This window comes from Bos mutus, chromosome 10 (assembly GCF_027580195.1).
Source record: "Bos mutus isolate GX-2022 chromosome 10, NWIPB_WYAK_1.1, whole genome shotgun sequence".
Classification (NCBI taxonomy): Eukaryota; Metazoa; Chordata; class Mammalia; order Artiodactyla; family Bovidae; genus Bos; species Bos mutus.
Genome location: NC_091626.1, coordinates 7096705 through 7123011, shown reverse-complemented (window position 1 = coordinate 7123011; position 26307 = coordinate 7096705). Strand labels below are relative to the sequence as shown.

At 42.2% G+C, this 26307-nt stretch overlaps 1 protein-coding gene across 2 annotated transcripts in view; it reads right to left on the bottom strand.

Annotated features, from left to right (window-relative positions):
• The window catches only part of SV2C (synaptic vesicle glycoprotein 2C), a 221156-nt gene that overhangs the window by 9042 nt on the left and 185807 nt on the right, over positions 1-26307 (bottom strand). For both annotated transcript variants that reach the window (XM_070377234.1, XM_070377235.1), the window contains 6 exons: positions 25522-25632; positions 24847-24935; positions 19438-19596; positions 16383-16516; positions 13862-14065; positions 13203-13362 (listed from right to left, as the gene is read on the bottom strand). In XM_070377234.1, the coding sequence (XP_070233335.1) occupies positions 13203-13362; positions 13862-14065; positions 16383-16516; positions 19438-19596; positions 24847-24935; positions 25522-25632 (857 nt within the window). The remainder of the gene's footprint in view (positions 1-13202; positions 13363-13861; positions 14066-16382; positions 16517-19437; positions 19597-24846; positions 24936-25521; positions 25633-26307) is intronic.

Below are 26307 nucleotides of genomic sequence, written 5' to 3'. Positions count from 1 at the left end.
TTGAAGGCCCATAGAAAACCTTGCTTAATTCTGCTGACATATAATATATGCAGGTGGTATATAAATAAGACGTATCCCATTTCTTAAGAGATTCTTCAGAAAAGAAAACTTTTACTATCTTTATGGGTGTTGAATATAATTTTACTATGGTCTTCTAGGCAAGAAACTTCATCTTGTTCATGAGAGTACCGATACTGCTGACATCATGAGATAATACGGATTTCCTCTGCCTTTATGCCAGCTCACTGTTTTTTAGCCTGTCACTGGGTACACATGTCTAATAAAGGCACACTGAATGCAGGGTAACTGCTGGATACATTTTTTCCCCTCTAGAGAGATATGTATTTTATATGCTGTAAAATGCAGTACTTAGTACACGTCTTTCTTTGACTGATTTGTAAATTTGTTAAGTGTAGGTTTTCCTTTGGCTAGTCAGGACAACTACTTATCATGACTTATGCTATTCCAAGGGATACTTTCTACAACGTGTAGATATTTACTACAGGGATTATACAGCCATCCCCCTTCCCACACCACAGGAAAGGGAAGGGCACCTCTCTTGTGCTGAAGGAACCAAGCCCTTCATTTTGCTGGTTAGAACAGACCTACAATGGGCAGCAAGCGCTACCTTTCTTTTCTGGCCAAAACACCTAGAGCGTCGAGTAAGCGGCCTCCGCAGCGTCGCAAAGTTGCCAACTGTTTGGATCTTGGAAGGGGTGTAACAGAATCTCTGATGGAGGAAAACAGGAACTTCTCGAGAAGAGGGTAAGCTCATTATGTATTCTTCTTTTTCTTTTTGGTTTGTTTTTAAAGAAAGAGACTAGCAATAGCAGCAACCACCAGAGAGGAGATTTAATGTACTGATAACTATTTTCAAATGAAATTGCTTGAAGGTTACATGTTGGGTACCACAGAATACGTAAGTAGAATGACACCATCATCTTCGGCTTCCCCTAGCTCCATTGGAGATGCCATGAGGCCAAACTGCCTTTTTTTTTTTAATTAAAAGATTTTTTTGAGCAGTTTTAGGCCTCCAAAAACTGAGCGAAAAAAAAAAAAAAATTTCCGTATCATCCCTTGCCTTGCACCCCTATTGTGAACATCTTAGTGTGGTTAATTTTTTATAATTCATGAGTGCATGCGTGCTCAGTTGCTCAGTTGTGTCCGATTCCACATGACCCCATGGACTATGGTCCACCAGGCTCCTCTGTCCATGGGATTTTCTAGGCAAGAACACTGGGTTGGGTTGCAATGCCCTCCTCCAGGGGATCTTCCCAAACCAGGGATCGAACCTGTGTCTCCTGCATCGGCAGGCGGATTCTTCACCACTGAGCCACCTTGGAAGCCCCGTGTTACAACTGATGAGGCAAAATTAATATATTATTATGAATTAAAGTCCATAGTTTACATTAGAGCTCACTGTGTTGTGTGTTTTATGGGCTTTGACAAATGTATAATGACACGTATCCACCACTACAGCATCATGCAGGACAACAGTTTCAACGCCCCAGAAATCCTGGCAACCTCTCATCCTTTTACTATCTCCATAGTTTTGTCTTTTCCAGAATGTCATATAACTCAAATTATATAGTATGCAGCCTTTTCAGACTAGCTCCTTCCACTTTTTTTTTTTTAACTGCATGTTAGTTTCTAGATTCTAGAAGTATAAATTACCCAATGCATCTTAAGGTAGTGAGATAAGCTGTATTGTTCTGAGGAAAATGGCCGGGCTGTGTGTTACTGATGAGCGAATGGGAAACAGTCTATATGAAGAAGTCTCCTGATGCTAAAACTGCAGAGTGAGCCAGGGAGAATTTGTACTGGGGCTAAAATAACCGCATTTTGCCAAGCTATCAAACACTGGCACAACTCAGAACAGGGTATAAAATACAGGCAGCGATCTCCTTTTATTACTGAAACTATAACAGAGGAATAGCTGACTTCCTGAGACCTCAGAGCAGCACCGAGAGAGACGTGTCAGGAGCATCTGGTATCTGAAGCCTCTAAATAAGGTGGTCAAATTCTTATCTCCTAAGAATCTCTGCTTCCATTTATCAAGCAGAGGCAGTTGTTTGGATGACAATCTGGTGTGGCTACAAAGCACACAGCCTCCTTAGTGTTGGCACTCCAGAAAACATGACTGTGTGAAATAACAGGTAAGTTATTTCTTCAAATACTTGAAGCTGGAGGGTGTGATTTTCTACACACAGCAGACACAGTTGTATTAGAAAAATCATTCTCAAAGTGGCTCTCCCTTGGGATTATCCGTGTATAAGTAAAGAAGCTTTTCATTAGTTCATTTGTTTCCTTGTTCTTATTTAAAGGAAGCCATGAACTTCCACAAACACCCCAAGCACAAGTTACCTTGTGCTCAAGTCCTTGGAGGCTGGTGTTACGTAGTTAGAATAAGGAACAGGTGTCTAAAATAGTGGTGGCTAAAAGACAAAGAAAGGGAAAAGCACACGAAAATAGGACAAAGGAAGGTCTGAGGACCAGAGTGAGAACCTCAGGTGACAAAGAGCCCTCCTGGCTAGCCCAGTTTACACAGGACAGGCTCGGGGGAGGAGAAAAAACATATAAAAAGAGGAGCCAAAACTGAGCCAGGGGCTTCTCTACTCTTTGCCTCTTTTGGGTAGGCCCACCCTCACGCCTCGATGTATTTTCCTTTGCTTGCCAAATAAAACTGAGTCGGACGTGACTGCAATTCTTCCAGAAATATCTGCACTTTTGAATTGGTTTCGATTTACTGTTATGTACTAATGGAACCTACAGAAGAAAAACATCCACTCCACCTCTCCAACAAATGTTTTTTGTTTCTGAATTCCCTTTAGAATCCAATCATATCCATATTTTTGCAAATCACAGGATTTCTACAGGTTTCCTTTTCTGCTTTCCCCCAATCAGTCATAAAGCTGCTTGTCTCAGGTTATTTGTGTTTTGATTAAAATGAAATGATATAGCACAGAACCATTATTTCTGTAACCATAACACTGGATAACAGAGCTTTCCAAACTTGGGGGAACATAAACAAGATTGCAATGAACACCTTTACATATATCGTGCGTGCTAAGTCACTTCAGTCATGTCCGACTCTTTGCAACCCTATGGACTGTAGCCTGTCGGGCTCCTCTGTCCATGGGATTCTCTAGGCAAGTGTACTGGAGTGGGTTTCCACTTCCTTCTCCAGGGGTCGAACCCACATCTCTTATGTCTCCTGCATCAGCAGGCGGGTTCTTTACCGCTAGCGCCACCTGGGAAGCCCCCTTTACATACAGGATCTTCTTTGTTTGGATGTGTTCAATAGGAAATATCACACAGTACAACACAGCCAAGAGAACACGTTCATGATGCGGCGTGGGGAGACTGAGGACAACGAGGCACACCATGGTCCTCAGGGGAGGCCACTCCAAAGGCTTTGCACAACCTCTTCTCCTGCCCTCTCCCTGCACCTGCTGTCTTACTTTACGCTGCTTTGCACAGCTCATTTTCACTAGAGGTAATCAGTTTCTCATCTAACCTGCATCATTTCCTTTCCTTCCAGCAATTACCTGGACTCTGGACAGCGGTGAAAGCTCTCCCTGCTGGACTGGCCTCCTTCCTGCTCCCCTCCTAAACCTCAGGGCTCTCCCTTTGGGGTCTAGCCTTATTTAGGTCCTGGCTACATCTCTAGGGTGGGGCTGTGGAGCCTTTACATTGACTCATCAAAAACTTCTTTCAGGACTGGCACAAGGATGCAAAGGATGCTTGTGAAATGAACTAAGGAATTTTCTGATATCTTCACAATACACTGGAAGTATATTTCTGTAATGGGCATTAAAAAAAAAACTGAAATAAAGTTAATTTACAATGTTGTGTTAGTTTTTGGTGTACAGCAAAGTGATTCAGTTTTATATATATGCATGTGCATATGTGTATATACACACACACACACACACATATTCTTTTCCATTATGGTTTACTGCAGGATACTGAGTATAACTCCCTGTGTGATACAGCAGGACTTTGTTGTTTATTTTATTTATAGTAGTCTGTATCTACTGGGCCTCTCTGGTGGCTCAGACAGTAAAAAATCTGCCTGCAATGCAGGAGACCTCGGTTCAATCCCTGGGTTGGGAAGATCCCCTGAAGGAGGGAATGGCAACCCATTGCAGTATTCTTGCCTGGAGAATTCCACAGACAGAGGAGCCTGGTGGGCTGCAGTCCATGGGGTCGCGTCGAGTTGGACACAACTGAGCAGCAACTAATGCACCTGTATCTACCAATCCCAAATGCACATTTTAATGGACATTAGTTGGTCCATGTTTGTGTATTGATGCCAGACTATCACCTTGCTTTTGCGGAAGAAAAAAAACCAAGTTTCACATTCTTAAATCTGGAAGGACTGAATTCAACTGCTTTCTAGTTTTCAAAGGAAGAGAAAATTTGTCTCATCTAAGCAGTAAGTGTAGGTGTGTGGTGTGTGTATGTGCCCTCCTTAACTTAGAAGGTGGCATCCCGTATCACAGCAAGCAGGGCCTTCCTTACAAACAAGTGGAGGACTTTCCTGCAGCTGTGAGCTTGAAGGAATCCCTGGGCCCAAAGTGGGCCTCCATCTCCCTCCCAGCCTACAACCACCAAGGATTGTATTATTGCTTGTTCCTGTTTAAATGCAAATATATTCACAGACAGTTCATAATGGAAGCCTTTGTGTCTTATCATTTATCTGATAAACCTCAGCTAGGAAGTGAGTCCCTGGGCTGGGGTAAATAATGACAGAATGAAAATGAGCCCTGGGAGGCAACCTGGAGTTCATTTAAGGCCACAGTTGATGGACACGTCTGTACACCCCCAAATACCAGGTAAGCTTCTTAGAAACTGATTCCCAGAGCCCCACCCAGACCTAATGGGAGGTCACAGACCAGGTTTATGGGTGCTGAGAGCCACAGCAGACAGTCATACATCTGGGTTGTAACACAGACACTCCCAAAGAAGTTATTGAGTAAATAAATTAACAATATTAAAATTCATACTGAGATGGATACACATATTTTTCTTATTCTTCCTATTAAACATAGCTAAAAGTCCTCAATGTTATAAAATAAACCTAAGACGACTCTGGAAAATAAAGAAAAATGGCAGAGCTGCTACAGAGCTGGGTAATGGTGAGTTCCTGCATTTTCTTTTTGCTTCATAGATCTGAGACTTGGAACTTAAGAAGCTGGCAAAAGAAAATACCAACAGGTACAGATTTAAGTAACACCCGAACCAAAGCCTGCTCTCTCTACCCAAAGGGCCAGGATAGAGGCATCCTAGCAAGACAGAAAATATTTAGATGATAACCTCTCTTCTCCAACCAAATACCAGAAAAAAATTGTAACTCAACTGCCAGCCACACCAACAAAGGTCGAGTGGAGCATCTGGACTTCCACCCTCATGGGCCTGTAATGAGGGGCCTCAACATCACCACTGGGGTGGTGTGGGGGAAGGCTAAGCAGGAAGCTAGGATTTTCATCCCTCCTGGCCAGTAATGAGCTTGTCTCTTCTTTCCCTCCACAGTATCAATAATCATGAGGGGAGCCTGGACTCCCACCCCTGTGCAGCAGGAATGAGGATACCCTTTCTTGGGTGTCAATGGAGGTTGAATGGGAACCTGGACATCTACTTCCAGGCAGTAATGGGTGGCATCCCTTCTCCTCCAAGAGAGGTGTTTGGGGAAGCCAACCAAAACTAAAGGCTTAATAAGATCAGAATGACTGCTTTCAATTGAATACTACTTGTCATCTGAATAACCAGGAAGATCTCAAATAGAAAGTGACAATAAAGAGATGTCAACATTGAGATGACGGAAATGTTAACATTATCTGATGAAGATTTTAAAGCCATCATGATAGTAAGGCTTCAGTAGGCAATTATGAGGGCTTCCCTAATGGCTCAGATGGTAAAGAATCTGCCAGTAATGCAGGAGACCCGGGTTCAATCCTTGGGTATTATGAACATGCTTGAAACTCTTGAACACACTTGAAATATAGAGCACATCATCAAAAAATAGAAAAGATATAAAGTCTCAGGAAAGAAATAGAAGACATAAAGAAGAACCAAATTGAAAATTTATAAATGAAAATACAATAACCAAAATAAAAATCTTAGTGTTCAGGCTCAACAGCAGAATGAAGGAGAGAAGTGAAAGAATCAGTAAATTGAAGGTAGAACAATAGAAATCCAATTTGAAAAACAGAAAATAGACTTAAAAAAAAGGGCATCAGCAACCTGTAGGACCATAACAAGAGATCTAATACTTATGTCACTGGAGTCCAAGAAGGAGAAGAGAAAGTATTCAAATAAATGGTGGCTGAAATTTGAAATAATGGTTCACAAATTTGGCAAGAGACACAAATCTACAGATCCAAGAAGCTGAAGGAATCCCAAATGTGATAACCCAAAGAAATCTACACCAAGACAAAGAAAAAAATTTTGAAAGCAGCCAGAAGAAGCACTTTACCTATAGGGAGAAACAGTTAGGTTGCTAGATTCTCCCCTCCAAAAATGTTGCACCTGTTTTTAGAATTCCCACAACAGTCTCTAAGCAGTAATTTTACCATCACCCCTTCCAGTTAACATGAGTTTTTTTTATCAGTCTTTAAAACCTTGGATTTTCTGCATAATAAAAGAAAATTATATATTACCATTGTTTTAATTTGAGGGCTTCCTAGTTTGCTTCAAGATGGGGTTGGTCTCCATAAAAACTAACCATATGATGAGAGGCCTGGAACTTTCAGCCTATCCTGCCCCACCTTAGGGAGGGGACAGAGGCTGAAGATTGAGTTCAATTACAAGTGGCCAATGATTTAATCAATCATGCTCACATAATGAACTCTTCATAAATCTAGAGAGCTTTCAGACTGGTGAATGCATCCACATGCTGGCAGGGCAGTGCACCCCAAACTCCAGGATGACGTAAGCTCCTGTACTCAGGAGTCTTCTGGACCTTACCCTATGCACAGACATAGCTCATTTTACTGTACATCATTTTATTATACTTGAAAGATACTGTATTTTTTAACAAATTGACCATTTGTGGCAACTCTGGGTCTAGAAAGTCTATCAGCATCATTTTCCCAGCAGTATTTGCTCACTTCTTGTCTCTGCGTCACATTTTGGTAATGCTCACCAAATATTTCCATTACTATTATATCTGTTATGGTGATATGTAATTGAAACTTAGCAGGACCCTGTGGGGCTTCTGAGCACTAAGGCCTCTCCGTGTCCCCCATTCCTTGTTTGTAGGGAATAGACTCCAGCCTCCGTGAGGTCTCCTTGAGTCCCAGGGGCAGATTCGAACTATTGCTAATCAGGGAAGGGAAGGGACGCTGAGACAAGGGAGGAGCCAAGAAACAATAAAATCAGGACCTGGGGCAGGTCCTGATTCTACCTCAAGGGATACACACAGACATATCTTTAAGGCTTTCTGGGTATGCAGTGGTAAAGAACCCACCTGCCAACGCATGAGATGCAAGAGACTAGGGTTGGATCCCTGGGTCAGGAAGGTCCTTTGGAGCAAGACATGGCAACCCACTCCAGTATTCTTGCCCGGAAAATTCCATGGACAGAGGAGCCTGGGGCTACAGTCCATGGGGTCGCAAAGAGTAGGACAGACTGAGCACAGAGAACTAAAACCCCCAACAAATGGAAGATGTCGGCATTCTTCATTCCAGATTAAAGGACCCAGAGAAGCTCTTCAAGAAGACCACCTGAGGCCAGAACTCATTAGATTACCTGAGACCAGAGAATAGACACATGTGTATGTATGGCTGAGTCCCTTCACTATTCACCTGAAACTATCCCAACATTGTTAAGGGCTATACCCCAATACAAATGTTTTTGGTGTTAAAAATAGAATAAAGGAGTGTAGGCCCTAATCACACACTCTAATCTAATCAGCAGCCCTGCCCTTGAACTATAATAACTTGCTATAATAACTCCTCACCAAATCTCCTGGGGTTGGGACAGTTTTCGAGGGTAAGAGCCTGTGTGTCCCTCTTTGTCTGGCAAAGCAATAAACTCATTCTTTTCTACTTCACCCAAAACTGTCTTGGAGATTTGATAAGGCACCGGTGCACAAAGGCTGAATTTTGGCATCATTACCAGAAAAGAGCAAGGGATTAGAGGTTGTTTAGAGAGTTGAGGACACAGGGCTGGAGATGAAGCTCTATAAAATCTCTTGAACAACAAGATTTGATGGGCTTCCCGGTTGGCAAGAGCACAGAAGCACTGGGAAGGGGTGGGCCTGGATGGGGCACAGAGCGCCGTGCTCCCCCTGCTGTTCACACCTTGCCCAATGTGTGCATCTCTTCTGTCTGGCTGCTCCTGAGCGGGAATCTCTTATAATAAATCAGTAAATGCGAGGACATGTTTCCTTGAGTTCTGTGAACCGTTCTGCCAAGTTATCAAATCTGAGGAGGGGTTGTGAGAACTCCACTGTGCAGCCAGTCGGTCAGATGTACAGGTGATAATCTGACTTGTGTTTGGGGTCTGAAGTGAAGGCGCTCTTGTGGGAATGGAGTCTTTAACCTGTGGAATCTGATGCTATCTCCAGGTGTGTGTGTGTGTGTGTGTGTCCGTGCACGCGCGCGTGTGTACGTGCGTATGTGTGCATGCGCACACGTACTCGCACACACGCTTGTCACTCAGTCATGTCAGATTCTTTGCGACCCCATGGACTGTAGCCCACCAAGCTCCTCTGTCCATGGAATTCTCCAGGCAATCATACTGGAGTGGGTTGCCATTCCCTTCTCCATGAGTGAACTCCGGGAGTTGGTGATGGACAGGGAGGCCTGGCGTGCTGCGATTCATGGGGTCGCAAAGAGTCGGACACGACTGAGCAGCTGATCTGATCTGATCTGATCTCCATGGTAGATTATATCAGAACTGAGTTACATTTTAGAACATCCAACTGGTGTCTACTGGGAATTAAAGAATTACTTGGTATTGGGGAAAAAATAGCTCCATATTTGGTGGCCAAAAGTAAAGTATTGAGCATGGAGGGAAAAAAAAAAAAAAGCCCAACTTTTCCTTTAAAAAAGTGTTTGCAGTGACTGCTCAGCTTTATTTTCTCTGGCACAGAAAAGGTGCTGCTCAATAAGTACACAAAATTTTAATTTCAACATTTCCTGCCTCTTTATGAAACAGTTTAGAGTAGCTTATAAAAGACAAAGGGTTTCCCGGGTGGCTCAGCAGTAAAGAATCTGTCTGCAATGCAGGAGCCACAGGAGATGTGGGTTCAATCCCTGGGTCAGGAAGATGCCCTGGATAAAGGCAAGGCAACCCACTCCAGCATTCTTGCCTGGGAAATCCCATAGACAGAGGAGCCTGGCAGACTATAGTTCATAGGGTTGCAAAGAATCAGACACAACTTAAGTGACGTAGCATGCACACATGCATAAAAGACAAAACTAATAATACAAGAATACAAGAGAGCAAACCAAGATGAGGAGGAGCAAAGCAAATATCTGGACCCTGGAGATGTAACACTGACACAGAGACTCTGTCTCTTGATGCACAGCAGGGAAGGGAATGTGAGGAATTACTAATTTCTATCATATGAAGTGAAGAGACAGAGCACCTCTTCAGAGTAGGTCCTGAAATGCCCTGCAGATCCAGTGGTAAGCTCTATAGAGATGAACGGTGCTTTCACAGTCAATGCAAATGTAACCCCTACTAAGAGTCAGAGGTATAACATCACAGATCAAGTCCATACTGTGGGTGACAAGTGTGGCTTTCAGGTGTTACAACTTTCATAGCACTTAGATTATATCCTAAGTTATGTTCCCTGAATAGAATCATTTGCCCTGGGATTCTGATAGGAGTTGGCTATTAAATGGCTCATGAGGCTACTTTTTAGTCAGAGTGTTCTTTTCTGATCATTAAGGACAGATTCTAGAAACTGGGTGAGGAGCTGACAGTGCTAAAGTTCTGGTATGAAACAATTATAGCCTCTAACCAGAAGTGTTTGTTGGGATGTATTCTATTCTCCTTCCACAGGGAGAGAAAGCCAGAGGGTACCACACACAAAACACTTGGGGTTTACCTCTAACAGCTGAGCCACAGTTCAGTGGAGCCCTCCCATGAGACCCAGAGGACCGCAGCAGAGATAGAAGAGAAGGTTTTAGCCTGAAACAGCGTAGGTCATGCCAGCTAACTCATTATGGTGCTGGCAATGCAGCTCTGGCAGATAAGTTATCTCCCCATCATTTAAGAAAGTGACTTCCTGTATATTATCTTGCAACATCAAATTAAGTGGTAGAGAATATTTGCTAGCAGCAGCATGGTCAAAGTGAGGATGCACTTTGCCAATTTCTGAGTCCTGGTCCAGCTGCCATGCTCTGAAATGCATTTCCAGGTTTCACTGCTCCAGTAACGGAATGTAAGAGGAACACTGTGGCAGGCTGGTGCCCCCAGGACAAGCAGGACCCCTCTAAAGCTGGCTTTTAGCACAGCAATGCCAAGCCTTCCTGAGACCGCTCACTGGTGGCCTGGAACACTTCCACACAACTGGTCTTCCTTCTTCACTCTTTCATGGGCTCAGGCTTGCATTGTGGCCAGACTACACCTCTCTCCCTGTTTTCTCTCATAACTTGCATTTCCTTTAACAAAATCTGCATGTTTAATCCCATTTTGTCTGCTGCTTCTCAGAGATCCTGAACTAATACACAGAGCAATTTCTATCTTTATCTTGCTTGATGTTTAACCTTTCTGAAGACAGAAACACAGCAGGTCCATGTTTCTCATGGACGACCTGCCCAGTTCATGGTGTTTTGTTTTTAAGCCAGGTTCTTGCCACAGGAGAGTACTCACCCTTTATCCTTCCATTCTATAGCAGAGGGATAAGGGGCTGATTTCATCTAAAATAGTATCAAACTTTTATAATGCAAAATTAAAAGGTTGCAGTCTATGAAATAACTTTGCTTTAATGAGGAGGGGCTTAGTTTAAATGTCTAGTTTAATCCACACCTGGGCCCAGTTTACAGAATGAGCATGAAATAAAGCTGCAGAGTCTTGATCTTGCCTTGGCAGCACCCTCGTCCAAGATCCATGACATCCATCCCAGGAGCTTGCCCACAAAAGAGAACTACTGTTGGTTTAAAGAAGGAAGGAGATGCTGGACATGGGTTGCATGGTCCCTTTCAGAGCCTAAGTTATCAACAGGAGGTTATTAATTAGAATATCTGATAAGGAGAAGTCCATCAGAGTTCCCAATGGTCTGCAGGGAGGTGGATACAGGAGAACATATAAGGTTCCTGTAAGCTTGGTAATAGAAATTCATGAAGAAGAAATATAAGTTAGAAAGTCTGGGCGTGCAGCAAATGTACCCCACTGTGGCCAATAAATAAAAGAAGGGACTCAGGATCAGTGAAAATTGATATCCCAAATGTCTCTACACTGTCCTAGGAAAAACCCTCCTCCACTTCAAAGTCCAGAGAATCCTGACTCCATGCTCTAGCAGACAGGGCTCCATGGTGACAGAGCAGGCACAAAATAAAAGGCAAAGGCCATTTGTCTTCACGTGTGGCAAACGGCAAAACAGGGCTCCTATTCTTCTAATGAATCGGCTGCTGAAGCTCCACCCCAAGGCCCTCCTGTTTTGTCCTTTTTATGATATGAAGTGCAGAGTCTTCATGTCTCCATTTTGGAACAGACGCGTAATTTTATTCTAATGGTGATCTTTTTGTGGTCACTGGAAATGTGTTGGGCTTCCCTTCAACAGACCAGCAAGGTCAAGAGGTGTGTTCTGGAGACCTCTCCGTGTTGCCTTAATGCAGAGCTCATCTAGGCATTTGCAAACATGAGGTAAAGACCTTCTCAGGACCAATGAGGGGTCCACAGAGGCTCTTGCAGCTGATCCCTCCCTGCTTCACTGTATCTTCCTCATAGCCAGCAAGCTAAGTCATGGTCATGGTTAACTCTCTTCACCGGCTTCATTGCCCGAGTAACTCCTGCTAGCTACTATATTCCCCAACATGTTCTTTTTAAAATATATGAGTAGATGTATAAAATAAACCAGCTGCAAGGACCTATTGCATAACACATGGAATATAGCCAATATCTTCTAACAACTATAAATGGATATAGCCTTTAAAAGTTGTGAGTCACTATGTTGTACATCTGAAACTTTTATATTTAACATCAACTATACCTCAAAAACACAATCAGGTTTAAAAAAAAAACTTCAGAGCTTCCTTGGTGGCTCAGTGGTAACCAATCCACCTACCGATGCAGGAGACATGGCTTTAATCCCTGATCTGGGAAGATCCCACGAGCATCGAAGCTACCAAGCCCAGGTGCCACCAGTGCTGAGCCTGTGCTCGAGAGCCCGGGAACTGTGGCTACGAAACCCATGTGCTGCAGTGCTGAAGCCTGCGAGCCCTACAGCCCATGTTCCCCAGCAAGAGAAGCCTCCGCAATGAGCAGCCCGTGCACTGCACTCTCTAGCTGCCCTCACTGCCTGTAACTAGAGAGCGTCCCCAACCCCCTAACTAGAGAAAAGCCTGTGCAGCAACAAAGACCCAGCACAGCCAAAATAAATAAAAATAAAACAAATATTCAAAGTGTTACTTCAATGTGTTATTAATGTCTAATAAATTAAATACTCATGTATACTCAAAAGCCTTCACAGTTCCTAGGCAAACCTGATTTTCCCATACCACATTATAGTTAAATGTAACTATAATATTTAGTATATATATTAATGCTAATACTGAATATATGTTTAACTATATAATACACATATTACATATAGTTAACTATATAATACATATATTGCTATAAAAATATCTAGCTGTAAATAAAATAAAGCTGTAAAGATCTGGGAACAATTTCCATTGTAACTATTCCAACGTAATATTTAGCACTGAATTCATGACTTTCCCTTCTCAGCAATCATCATAAATCCCCAGGAATGTTTTCAAATTGTGAAACTAATCTACAAACTGTTTTCAAAGTAATAACATTTTTATGGTACTGAGTGTAATAGTCAATGAAGAAGAAATCATGTTTGGCCTTATTAAAAAATGAAGAATAAATGAAAGATATGAATAGAACCTACAACTTCATAAGCCAGATTTTTTTTCTTTGGAATTTTGATTTGGGGAGGAAATGACAGTTTGGCTGATTTTCAGTGGTCCCATGGGGCTCAGAGCACCTCTTGCTGGAGGCCCATTTCAACATACCTCCGATCTGTAGGGTACAGCTCCACGGTGACCACATCAAGAGAGTTCCATGCCGAGATGGTCAGCCCATTGTACAGACACAGCATGCCTATCATCATGGATTCGCTGGTGCCAAACCAAAGGAAGAAACAACTGATCCCCGAAAGCACCATAGAGCCACCTGCCAACGTAGCAGACAAAAGGTGGGGGTGTTTCCTGTTATCTCAGTAGAGCAAGGACCCCTGGTTCTCTGACATCTCACAGCAAAACTGAATCCCAAGAGGAAACTGCACTCTGGGTTCAAAAAGCTCAGCTACCGGTACATTTATCTGTATATAAGCTTTACCTCTCAACTACCTTCTGAACACAGCAAGCATGAAACACACATCACCAATTACTCAGCTACCTAAGTAGAAAAATAGACATTAGTCACACATAATTAGTTTTTCAGTCTGTTAACTCACAGAAGTGGTTCAAATGAGATGTAATTAGACATATATATATATATATATATATTTTTTTTTTTTTTACTAAAATTTAGTCTTAATGAAAGGTCTTAGGAAATTTCTCCTCATTTCTGTGGGATGCAAATCCTAGGGGGGTGGGGAGGGTAGCAGGAGACAGGCTCCCTCTAGATCGCAAGGGCAGCTCCTCTGTTTTACACGAAGCCAAGCACATACCTAGCATCGTTAAGCGCCCAATTCTGTCCATCAGGAGAGCAGACACGATGTTCCCTGGCAACACTGCCAGTGTCCCCAGGAAGTTGACAAAATAAATCCAGTAGGCACTATAGTCATCATCAAAGGTAAACTGGCATCCTGTCTTGTTGTACAAAAATGTGCTGTTTTGAAATCTGCAGTTAATGAATTTATATGGCTCAAAATCTGCGGACATAAAGAAAGACAGTTCAGTGCATCAGGCTGGCACACCCATATGAGCAAGCTTGCCAAGAATTCAGAAAAAAACCATGGTATTGGAAGCTCCCTGAGGGTTTCAGAGCTGGCCAAGGCACAGGGTCTAGTCAAGTACCCTGGGTTACAGGGTCCCAATGCAGCTGAAGGAAGGAATCCCTTTATTGCATAAAGGAATAAATTAAGTCCAATTATTCTGATTTCTTATGGTTGGTCATTGCTAATTATACTGCTTGCTGACTCCTTTATGTTGTTACTTTGTTCTAATTACCATGTTACGTAAGGACCATCATTAGAGTACTAATAGCTTTTACACTACAATTACAAAAATAATTTGTTCTAAAATGTGCATGAATCAGCCTTACTACTGCCATTTTATAGGGCTCTGAAGCAGTGAGAAGAAAAAGGACTTCCCTTGGGTCCTTGAGGCTGAATTTGCAAGTGAAGGTTTAAATGAAAGAACCCACGGAGGAACCAGAGTTGGTCTCATTGGACAGTCACCAGCATTCACTGCTGATTTTTTTTTCTAATTTTATTTTATTTTTAAACTTTACATAATTGTATTAGTTTTGCCAAATATCAAAATGAATCCACCACAGGTATACATGTGTTCCCCATCCTGAACCCTCCTCCCCTCCTCCCTCCCCCCATACCATCCCTCTGGGTCGTCCCAGTGCACTAGCCCCAAGCATCCAGTATCGTGCATCGAACCTGGACTGGCGACTCGTTTTCTTACATGATATTTTACATGTTTCAATGCCATTCTCCCAAATCTTCCCACCCTCTCCCTCTCCCACAGAGTCCATAAGACTGTTCTATACATCAGTGTCTCTTTTTGCTGTCTCGTACACAGGGTTATTGTTACCATCTTTCTAAATTCCATATATATGCGTTAGCATACTGTATTTATGTTTTTCCTTCTGGCTTACTTCACTCTGTATAATAGGCTCCAGTTTCATCCACCTCATTAGAACTGATTCAAATGTATTCTTTTTAATGGCTGAGTAATACTCCATTGTGTATATGTACCACAGCTTTCTTATCCATTCGTCTGCTGATGGACATCTAGGTTGCTTCCATGTCCTGGCTATTATAAACAGTGCTGCGATGAACATTGGGGTACACGTGTCTCTTTCCCTTCTGGTTTCCTCAGTGTGTATGCCCAGCAGTGGGATTGCTGGATCATAAGGCAGTTCTATTTCCAGTTTTTTAAGGAATCTCCACACTGTTCTCCATAGTGGCTGTACTAGTTTGCATTCCCACCAACAGTGTAAGAGGGTTCCCTTTTCTCCACACCCTCTCCAGCATTTATTATATCACTGCTGATTTTTGTCCTGAACTTGGATCTAGCCAAAAGGCGTTGCAGATGATGGTGGGTTCTGCTGAAAGGTAACGAGGATCAAAACAGTTATCCTCGCTGATCAAAATCGGCCTAAAAAGCTGGTCTCCTGAGGTTGAATGGGTTGGAAGACAGTGAGGGACCACTGTTTAAACAAATCCTAAGAACCCTGACCCCATCCTCACTTGGAGCTAGGCAGAGGTGGCTCCTGTCTGAGCATCAAGAAGCCAGGGCTGGTAACAAAGTGGCGCTGGTCCTTCTGCTGGTGTTGGGCCATTATTTTGACCTCATGGGACAGAGCGACCAATGTGTGGGGTGATAGAGCAGGGGCTGTGTGATCAGATGAGCCTGGGCTCATATGTCAGCTATGACCAGCTGAACAACTGTGGCCAAATTACTGCAGTTTTTGAAGCTTCAGCTATTGTGAAAATTAAACAGGACAATGAGTGTCTAATAACCTGAGGTAGGAACCAGCATATAGTCAGTGTTCAGTCAATGTTTGCTTCCCTAAACTTTTTCCCTGGGGTGTTTCCTAGACTCCATTAAGTGGATTGAATTAAAAGACTGTATGTGACTGAGCATGTACTGTCCATCTCTGTAGACTGTAGTTCAGGCCAGCTCACTTAAGCTAACAGCAGAGTTTGAAATCAAGACTGTCAAATGACTACAGGTTAATTCTCTGCTTTAAAAATTATTCACCACAGGATTATTATTATTATTATTTTTTGCCAACTTTGAGCTCAGCCTGTTCCATCTGCATTAAATACGACAAAAACAGTCACTACAAGCTCAGCTTTGATCCAACCTGATGGAGGGAGTTTGTTCATTTATACTTTAACGTTCACTTCCCCCATAAGCGTCTGCCCACACCTATCACCAAATAGGTATCACGTCTCTGCCAAGAGCCAGGGCTGTGAAGAGGACCCAGGCAGGGTTAAGTGGCACACCTACCTGTTTTGTTAAAAACGGTTTCAATAAATGTGCAGTTCTTGAAGTAGGTGTTGACTGAAGTCACATCCTCAAAGGTGCAGGACTTAAAAACTGAATTTTCGAAAGTTATAGATTTGAACCTGATCCCTGCAAATCTGTCCAACACACACAAAAAATTCATGTCAATGATTGTGTCTATCAGGGTACAAAGTTAAGTCAAACAGATTTAGAGATGTGATGTTCCCCTACGGGCTGTGCTAAATTGCTTCAGTCGTGTCTGACTCTGCGACACGATGGTCTTTAGCCCACCAGGCTCCTCTGTCCATGGGGCTCTCCAGGAAAGAATACTGAAGAGGGTTACCTGAGGTTCCACTATGGACTCTCTTAATTAAAAAGGACAGTGGCTTCTGGGTTTTCTACACTCTTAGCTCTCCCCCCTCTTCCTCGTGGAGCCTGTCCTTTTGACTATCTCATTGCTCCCAATATTATTTTCCACCAGAAAAAGAGATGGCATCCAAAATAACTTCATGTAGGCTTCAGCAATGTTGGTAAAAGGGTGTTTGTGGGGTATACAGTTGAAGGCATTGAGCTTGGAGATTACCTGTGGCTACCGATTCTTTGTTTTTTAATCCTATCCTCCCTCTTGCTCCTTCACATATGCCTTTATTTGAAAATTCTCTATTTGGGGTTAACAGCTGTAACTTGAGCATGTGTTCCCATGCTTACTTTTATTTCCAAAGCTGATAACCTGAAGACTCTTTATTCTAGTGTAGGGACTTCCAATTATCTTAAAGAGAGGATGGGAGAATCACTTATGTGACAAATGATTATCTCAAGGGTCAAGAAACTTATTGCTCACAGTCATTTCCAAGAATATTTTTCTTCTCAGTGCCAAGAGGTGTTCCTCAAACCAAGCTGAATGACCATAGCTCGGCCTATTTTTGGAAATGGTAGAATGATGAAACTTGCTCTGATTCATTTTGGGTGATGCAAGAGGGAAGGTGGAGATGATAATAGTCACAATCATTCTGACATCTTAGAAGAGTTTATGGTTCAGATATTAAGTGTTGATAAAGACCCTTGGGAGACATGTATACATATCTATCAATGTGTCTTGGTAATGTATTAAGAGACTGTGAATGTATCCTTCACCAGTCATTGAGAGGAAAATGCTTATTCAACTGGGGAAGAAGTTAATACACCATATACCAGTGTTGTTAGGGCAGAAAGGGACCAATCCTCTTAGGCAAGGAAGATGACTTAAAAGTAATTTACTATTGAGATTTTAAAAATTATCCTCACTCTAATGCCAGACTGCATTTGTCAGCTCAGAATGCGCTAAGTGCCTACGAGACCAACCTCCATAAAACATTCACCCCCTACTCTAGGAGTTCAGAGGAAGATCGCCTAAGCCATAAATCTATCTACAGAAGGAGGGTAAATCATGGCACATTTTAAGAAGATCACTAATTTTCTGAAGTGAAACTGCATTTGGAAAGGGGAAACAATTTTTCCTCCCCCCCAGGGGATGCTATCTGCATAGAACACACATGGAGAACAATTCAAAATGTTCAAAAAGGAAAAAGTAAGTCTTTGCCCTCCCATCCTCAAGCTACCCAGTTCTTTTTCCCAGAGAGGACCACTATTGTCATTTGCTCGTACGCTCTTCAGGGAGCGCTCTGCAGACACTACTCTACACTTTGCTTTGTTCTCCTCAGAGTCTACTTCAGAGGCCACTCCTTATCAGTACACGAAGAATTGCCATTTTAGAAGGCTGAACAGGAAAACTATTTTTAAAAACTGAGTTAGTGGTATTTCAAATTTCCATGAAAGACAAAAAAATTTTTTTCTATCACCTTCTAAAATAAACTTATGGGCTTTACAAGGATTTTAATATTATTAAAATTATTAATCATTACATTGCCAAAGTAAAGAATTTCTCCATGATTGACCATATTGGAGACCATATGACCATACTGTCATATATTTTTTTTAAATATGACATACTAGAAATTTCTAATGGGATTACAATAATTTTTAAATAATGAAGTCAATTTTCAACCTAGAATTCTAGAGCACTTGACTCCAAGATTTCTGTAGAAAAACAAGTACAGATTCAAGTCAGTATTTTGGGAGGGAGAGTAAAGGTGATCCTCTGTGGATCAGGCCTCCCAGTGAATTGCCAATCCATATAGTTACCTCCTAGTTGGTAACTCTCCTTTTCATTACACAAACCATAAGCATCCCACAGAATTAATTTTCATCTTTCCAAACTGGTTTTTGCCCAGAGAAACTTTTATCAATTATGTTTGATTTTTACTTTGATCTCTTTTTAAATTGGGAGGATTTCCTAAGAATGATGTAAACCAACAGAAAGTCATACCAGCAACCATTTGCTCAGATAAATAATGGGTAGAAACAAGGACCTTGTCTGTCCTTTTCCATCTCCAAAAAAATAAACCAGACCATTTCTTGAATCAGTTCTTCCTCCTCATCACGAGGAGTTCCACACTCCATACTCAAAAATGTCCTTTGCTAACTTATCTTCTATTTTTAAAGCCCTTAACTTTGGAAAATCATTCCAATTCTTTAACTGAAACTTTCTCTGATACAACTTAACCCCAATTCTTGAACCAGCATAGTGGAGAAGGGAGGAATTCTGAAGAGTAGCAGCCCCCTTTTCCAGAGACAAAGAACAGGCATGAAATTACATGTCAGATTTCCTCTTTGAGTTAAATAACACTATAACCTGTTTTCTCATAATCCTTACTCTTCCCTTCCATAACTTATTTTGCTCGCTTTCCAGGGCCTCTCTGAATTTTGTTTTCATACCAGTCAATTTCACTCCTTTACAAATGGGAAGTAGCTCAGTTTAAGAAGTAATTTAAGTGAATTCACTGATATACGTGTATCTTTTCTTTAAAGGCCATTTGGAAGCATTTGAATTCAGTCTGAAAATGACTACATGTACAAACTGAAAAAAAATTGTGCATACGCATATTTTAGTGTTATGAAGGCAAATAAGAAATACATTTTTAAGATGAGGTAGGATTAAATGATTTAAAAGTTTCTGGACCTGCCATTGTCACATTCCATTCCGGTAATAATCTGATTTGCCATTGTAAAGTTAATAGTTGCATTTGAAAATTTCACTTTTGGTTCATCTACATTTTTCAACACATTCGACTGCAGATGTTTAATGACATCGGGGAACCAAACAGATAATCCGTAGTACCTGCAAAGACAAAGAAATGTGAGTTTGTAAAGGTGTTTGCTTTCAAGGGTTTTGATCATCTTTACTATCATTATTCTGAATTCTTTTTCAGGTAGTTTGTCTATTTTCCTCTTCATTTTTTTTTTTTGGACTTCTGTGTTTCTAGTTTGTTCCTTCATTTGTGTAGTATTTCTCTGTCTTTTCATTATTATTATTATTATTTAACTTATTGTGTTTGAGGTCTCCTTTTCCCAGCCTTCAAGGTTGAATTCTTTCTTCCTTTTGGTTTCTGCTCTCCTAAGATTGGTCCAGTGGTTTGTGTAAGCTTCGTATTGGGTGAGATTTGTGCTGGGTTTTTTTCATTTGTTTGTTTTTCCTCTGATGGGCAAGGCTGAGTGAGGTGGTAATCCTGTCTACTGATGATTGGGTTTATATTTTTGCTTTGTTTGTTGTGGTTGGGTGATGCCTGGTCTTGTATCTAAATGGTTTTCTTTGTGTGAGTTCTCACTGTTTGATACTCCCTAGAGTCTAGAGTCTTGGAGTCAGTGCTCCCACTCCAAAGGCTCAGAGCTTGATCCTTTTTAAAGAATGATCACATTTCAGGATTCCATATCACAGAGAAACCATCTTTTCCCGTCACTTCACCTGGAGCTGCTGCCGGAGCTGTGGCCATGGCCGTCACCTGGAGACCCAGTGGGTGCATGCTATAAAGGTGTCTCTAAAGGTGCCGGCACTCTAGTGGCCATGACCATCTCCCTGCTATTTTCAGAGAGGTAGTGGTTCCTGGAGAAGCACTGCTAATTAGGACTGTGCCCCACTCCCCCTACCCCCACCCCCGTCCCTTAGCATTATGGGTCATCAAATAGGAATCTCATTGGCCCTTCCTCATCACAGGTCTGCAAGAATCAAGCTAGAGGGATGGCCTGGGTTTCCCTGGAGAATCTCAGGTCCTGAGTCTCTCCTTGGGAAAGAGACATGTGTAAGAATTCTATCCTACACAGGCATATCCTGGCCCAGAGGTTTCTCCTCATCCCCTCAGGCTGCACTGAAGAATCCTATCTCCTAGTCTCTAGCTACAAACTCCTGGGGTCCCCAAACTGTGAGGGCCCTTAGAGAATGACCTCTTTATTAACGGATGATTTTTCTTGGTTCCTTCACTACTGTGGTCCTGTTAGCCTGGGGGGCAGAGCCCATGCCCTCAAGGTTCAAGGCTGGGAAAAAGGCCATTTAAGTATTTATTGGAAAAGCCAGGTTATTGCCCACTTTCTACCTCTCGCTGGTAGTATGTTATTCTAACAGGTTACAGCTAAGCCACGCTGCCATGATCTTCAAAGCAGTAGCCACTAACCACAGGTATGAGCAGTTAAATGTGACCAGTCCAGATGAGACATATGTATGGGAAAAATGTAAAATTAGGTCATTAATCGTATTGATTAAATGATAACATTTTGGACAAAACAAGTAAAATAAGATATATTATTAAAGTTTGTTTCACCAGTTTCCTTTTCCTTTTTTTCCACCCCTTTTTAAATGTGACCACCAGGACATTTAAAATGATGCACGTGGCTGATGTTATATCTTCACTGGACAATGCGGCTCTAAATTGGTGCTTCCCACCCAAAGCAGGGTCTCTGGACCAGCACCATCAGAATCACCTGGGAACTTGTTAGAAATGCAGACCCTCGGGCCTCATCCAGACCTGCTGAATCAGAAACTGTGGGGTGGAGTCCTCCAAGGAACTCTTCTGATACTCAAGTTTGAGAACCACTGCTCTGATTTATCCCCAGTTACACTGAGCTACACAGCGGAAGAAGTGGTTATGAGAATCACTTGTGCATATAGACAAGCTAGGTTTAGAATCCTGGCCTTGCCACTTACCAGCCATGGGATCTTGGGCAAGTTATCAAAGCATCAGTTACCTGCCATCTCTAATATCAGAATGATGAGAGTAACCACCTCCCCGGGTAACTGCTTGGATTAAATGAAATGCAAAATACCCAGCACATAGCGAGTGCTCAAAAGGCTAAGTCGTTTTTATCATCAGCATTGTCAACAGGATTCCTGAACCATCTCTGCCTCAGGATTCCATAGATTCCAGCCTCTTGTCTTCACATATCATGAAATAATTACTGCAGGGGTATGAGTGGTGGCCACTGAATATGAAATGACTCTGGAGGCAGCAACTCTGCAGGGCTCTCTATTTGTATCCAGAGGATATAAATCTTCAAAAATGTCAACAATGAGGGAAGCATGACACCCTGGAACATTCATCATCAATAACATGGAGGAGTTTCTGCTACGTTCCATTTCTTCAGCCAGTGTTTACTGGATAGCCACTGAATGCTACACATTGTGTGAAGTTTCAGGGACTTTATAAGGAAATTATAAAGCTTAAAATGTGGTCAATAACAGGTAAGTAAACAAAAGAAATCATAGATATTATCCTGTAACTCTTCATATTTCAAGAGCAAGACATTTGTTTTGCTTTTTCTTTGGATCTAGCCAGTGTTTAGCATATAGTAGAAACTTGCATGCATCCATGCTAAGTCGCTTCAGTTGTGTCCACTCTCTGCGACCCTATGGAGTGTAGCCTGCCAGGCTCCTCTGTCTGTGGGATTCTCTAGACAAGAATACTGAGGTGGGTTGCCATTTTCCCCTCCAGGGAATCTTCCTGACCCAGGGACTGAACTTGCATCTCCTTGACTTCTGCATTCAGTTCAGTTCAGTTGCTCAGTCTTGTCCGACTCTTTGCCACCCCATGGACTGTGGCATGCCAGGCTTCCCTGTCCATCACCAACTCCCAGAGCCTACTCAAACTCATGTCCATCGAGTTGATGATGCCATCCAACCATCTCATCCTCTGTCGTCCCCTTCTCCTCCCGCCTTCAGTCTTTCCCAGCATCAGGGTCTTATCCAATAAGTCAGTTCTTCTCAGCAGGTGGCCAAAGTATTGGAGTTTCAGCTTCAACATCAGTCCTTCCAGTGAATATTCAGGTCTGATTTCCTTTAGGATTGACTGGTTTGATCTGCTTATAGTCCAAGGGACTCTCAAGAGATTTCTCCAACAAGTTCAAAAGCATCAATTCTTCGGTGCTCAGCTTTCTTTATAGTCCAACTCTCGCATCCATACATGACTACTAGAAAAACCATCTAATAAAATAGCGTTGACTAGATGGACTTTGTTGGTAAAGTAATGTCTCTGCTTTTTAATATTCTGTCTAGGTTTGTCATAGCTTTTCTTTCAAGGAGCAAGTGCCTTTTAATTTCATGGCTGCAGTCACCATCTGAGTGATTTTGGATAAATCAAGCCTCAATAAAGTCTCTCACTTTTCCATTGTTTCCCCATCTATTTGCCATGAAGTGGTGGGACCGGATGCCATGATCTTAAGTTTTTTGAATGTTGAGTTTTAAGTCAACTTTTTCACTCTTCTATTTCATTTTCATCAAAAGGGTCTTTAGTTCTTCACTTTCTGCCATAAGATAGTGTCATCTGCATATCTGAGGTTATTGATATTTCTCCCGGCAATCTTGATTCCAGCTTGTGCTTCATCCAGCATGGCATTTCGCATGATACACTCTGCATATAAGTTAAATAAGCAGGGTGACAATATACAGCCTTGACGTACTCGTTTCCCAATTTGGAACCAGTCTGTTGTTCCATGTCCAGTTCTAACTGTTGCTTCTTGACCTGCATACAGATTTCTCAAGAGGCAGATCAGGTGGTCTGGTATTCCCATCTCTTTCAGAATTTTCCACAGTTTGTTGTGATCCACACAGTCAAAGGCTCTGGCATCGTCAGTAAAGCAGAAGTAGATATTTTTCTAGAACTCTCTTGCTTTTTAGATGATCCAAAGGATGTTGGCAATTTGATCTCTGGTTCCTCTGCCTTTTCTAAAACCAGCTTGAACATCTGGAAGTTCACAGTTCACATACTGTGGGAGCCTGGCTTGGAGAATTTTGAGCATTTCTTTGCTAGCATGTGAGATAAGTACAATTGTGTGGTAGTTTGAACATTCTTTGGCATTGCCTTTCTTTGGGATTGGAATGAAAACTGATCTTTTTCAGTACTGTGGTCACTGTTGAATTTTCCAGATTTGCTGGCACATTGACTGCAGCACTTTCACAGCATCATCTTTGAGGATTTGAAAGAGCTCCACTGGAATTCCATCACCTCCACTAGCTTTGTTCGTAGTGATGCTTCCTAAGGCCCACTTGACTTCACATTCCAGGATGTCTGGCTCTAGGTCAGTGATCTCACCATCGTGGTTATCCGGGTCATGAGGATCTTTTTTGCATAGTTTTTCTGTATATTCTTGCCACCTCTTCTTAATATCTTCTGCTTCTGATAGGTCTATATCATTTCTGTCCTTTATTGTGTCCATCTTTGCATGAAATATTCTCTTGGTATGTCTAATTTTCTTGAAGAGATCTCTAGTCTTTTCCATTCTATTGTTTTCCTCTATTTCTTTGCACTGATCACTGAAGAAGTCTTTTCTTATCTCTCCTTGCTATTCTTTGGAACTCTGCATTTAAATTTGTCCCCAAAATTGGCAGGATGATTCTTTAGCACTGAGCCCCCTGGAAAGCCCTGACAACTATTTATTGAGCACTTATTTTGTCCCAGGACCATATATCAGTGAGCAAAACAGTTTAAAATCTCTGTTCTCACAGAGCTTCCAGAGGAGGAAGACAGAGCTTTCTTTATTCCTACAGAATGAAAAAGCTTTTTGTCTATTAGAAGATGATAGAAGGCACAATGGGGAATAATAAAGCTGAGAAGGGGACAGGGAATCTGAAGGGGGACTGGGAAGCTGCAGTTTTAAAAAGGTATTTGGGGAAGTATCACTGTGAAGGTGGCATAGGAGGAAAGCCTCAAAGGAGGAGAGAAATGAGCTGGTCCACGTCTGGGGGCAGGGCACAGACCCGAGATGGGACATGTTCAAGAAAGTTCTGGCACATTGGAGGAAGAACAAAGAGGCCAGCGGGGATGGAGCTCCGCCAATGTGGAGAGAGCGGAGAAATTATGCGAGCAAATCATCCTTGGTCTTATTGAACTTTCCAAACACTGTTGGTTTTGCCATCCCAGCTTTATGACAACATACAGAAATGATTGCTTGATAAAAACTGTAACTGTTAGCAAATCTAAAATGAAAAAAAAAATATCCTAGAGTTAATAGCATCACACAGTATAAGAGAAGGAAGCAGCAAGGTTGGGAGTTACAGTATGGAAATTTAAAGATTTCGTTTACCAAAAATGTAAGGACCACTTACCCAAAGGATAGCGTGAACCATACAATCGTGAGTTTTATGGTATTTTCCCTGACTGGGTAGGTGAAACATCTCATAAAAGTCAACCAAATCTGTAAAATATCAGAGAGTTAGTTTTCTTATGCCAGTCCCTAGGCAACTCTACTTCCCAACCCCCTCTGACAAATTATAAAATTGTTGCCTCTTCTTTGGGCTGGATTCATTTGGACTTAAAGTGTAAAAGCTAAGGGCTGCTGCTGCTGCTGCTAAGTCGCTTCAATCGTGTCCGACTCTGTGCGACCCCATAGACTGCAGCCCACCAGGCTCCCCCATCCATGGGATTTTCCAGGCAAGAACACTGAAGTGGAGTGCCATCGCCTTCTCCAAAGCTAAAGGCTACAGGACACCAAATGCTGGAATTTGTATTTATCAGCTTCCAACAGACAAAGTAACTCGAGATGTTGGTGTACCCGTCACTGGTAGGACTCCTTGTTTAACACCTGCCCTCCCCCCAAAAAGCAACATCTTGGCTACCCCGCTGATCTCAAGGGAATCCTATTACCTGGTCCCACACCAGGAGTCAGGTGCCCTGGGCAGGAGGGGGAAGAGCCCCACTCACGGGGTGGATTCTGCCAACCCTGTTTCTGACTAACCTCCAGCGACAAGCGAGCCCGCGAGTCAGAGGGGCTTGATACTTACTCCATACAGTTCTGTGCGGATGCGAACGGAGCACCTCCTGAACCATGTTCCTGTGTCGCTCTCAATTTCAATCAGTTCATCTATCTGTCTTGGGGTTTTGATTCTGTTTACCTGTAAGGAGCAACAGAGGGCAAAGTGCTGAGTTTTCGTCTCTGAAGTTGTAGCGTTTAGGCTTACAATTTGTTTTTAAAAGGAGTGAAAGCTGACGCCAACCAAAAGGAAGCAGGTGTTTGATACATAAGCAGGTATCCATAAATAGGAGACCACTGGTGTCAGTATACAGACTCAAAGGCACCTAAGAGAACAGAATAAAGAATGAATGAGAGGGTGAATACCATAAAGAAGAGGGGGAAGAGTAAGTAGTAATGGAATTAAATGAAACGAAACGCCCTTCTCTGAGTCACGACTCAAAAGGCACACACTGGGAGGTGGGGGAGGGAAGGATTCAGAGTTTGGGATTAGCAAACTATGACAAAGAGAAGGGATAAACAACAAAGTCCTACTGTACGGCACAGGGAACTGTATCTTGTGAAAAACCATAATGGAAAAGAACACGATAAAGAATGCATATACATGTAATGAATCCCTTTGCTGTACAGTAGAAATTAACAACATTGTAAATCAACTCCATTCCAATAAAATAAACTTTAAAAAAAAGGCACACACTAGCAGATAAAACTCCAGATAGAGTCACTTGTGGATTAAGAACTACTTTGCTTAGACAAAAGTGACTGAACACACTTTTCTTTGGAACCTACTTACTTGATGAATTTGGCTCCTAAACAG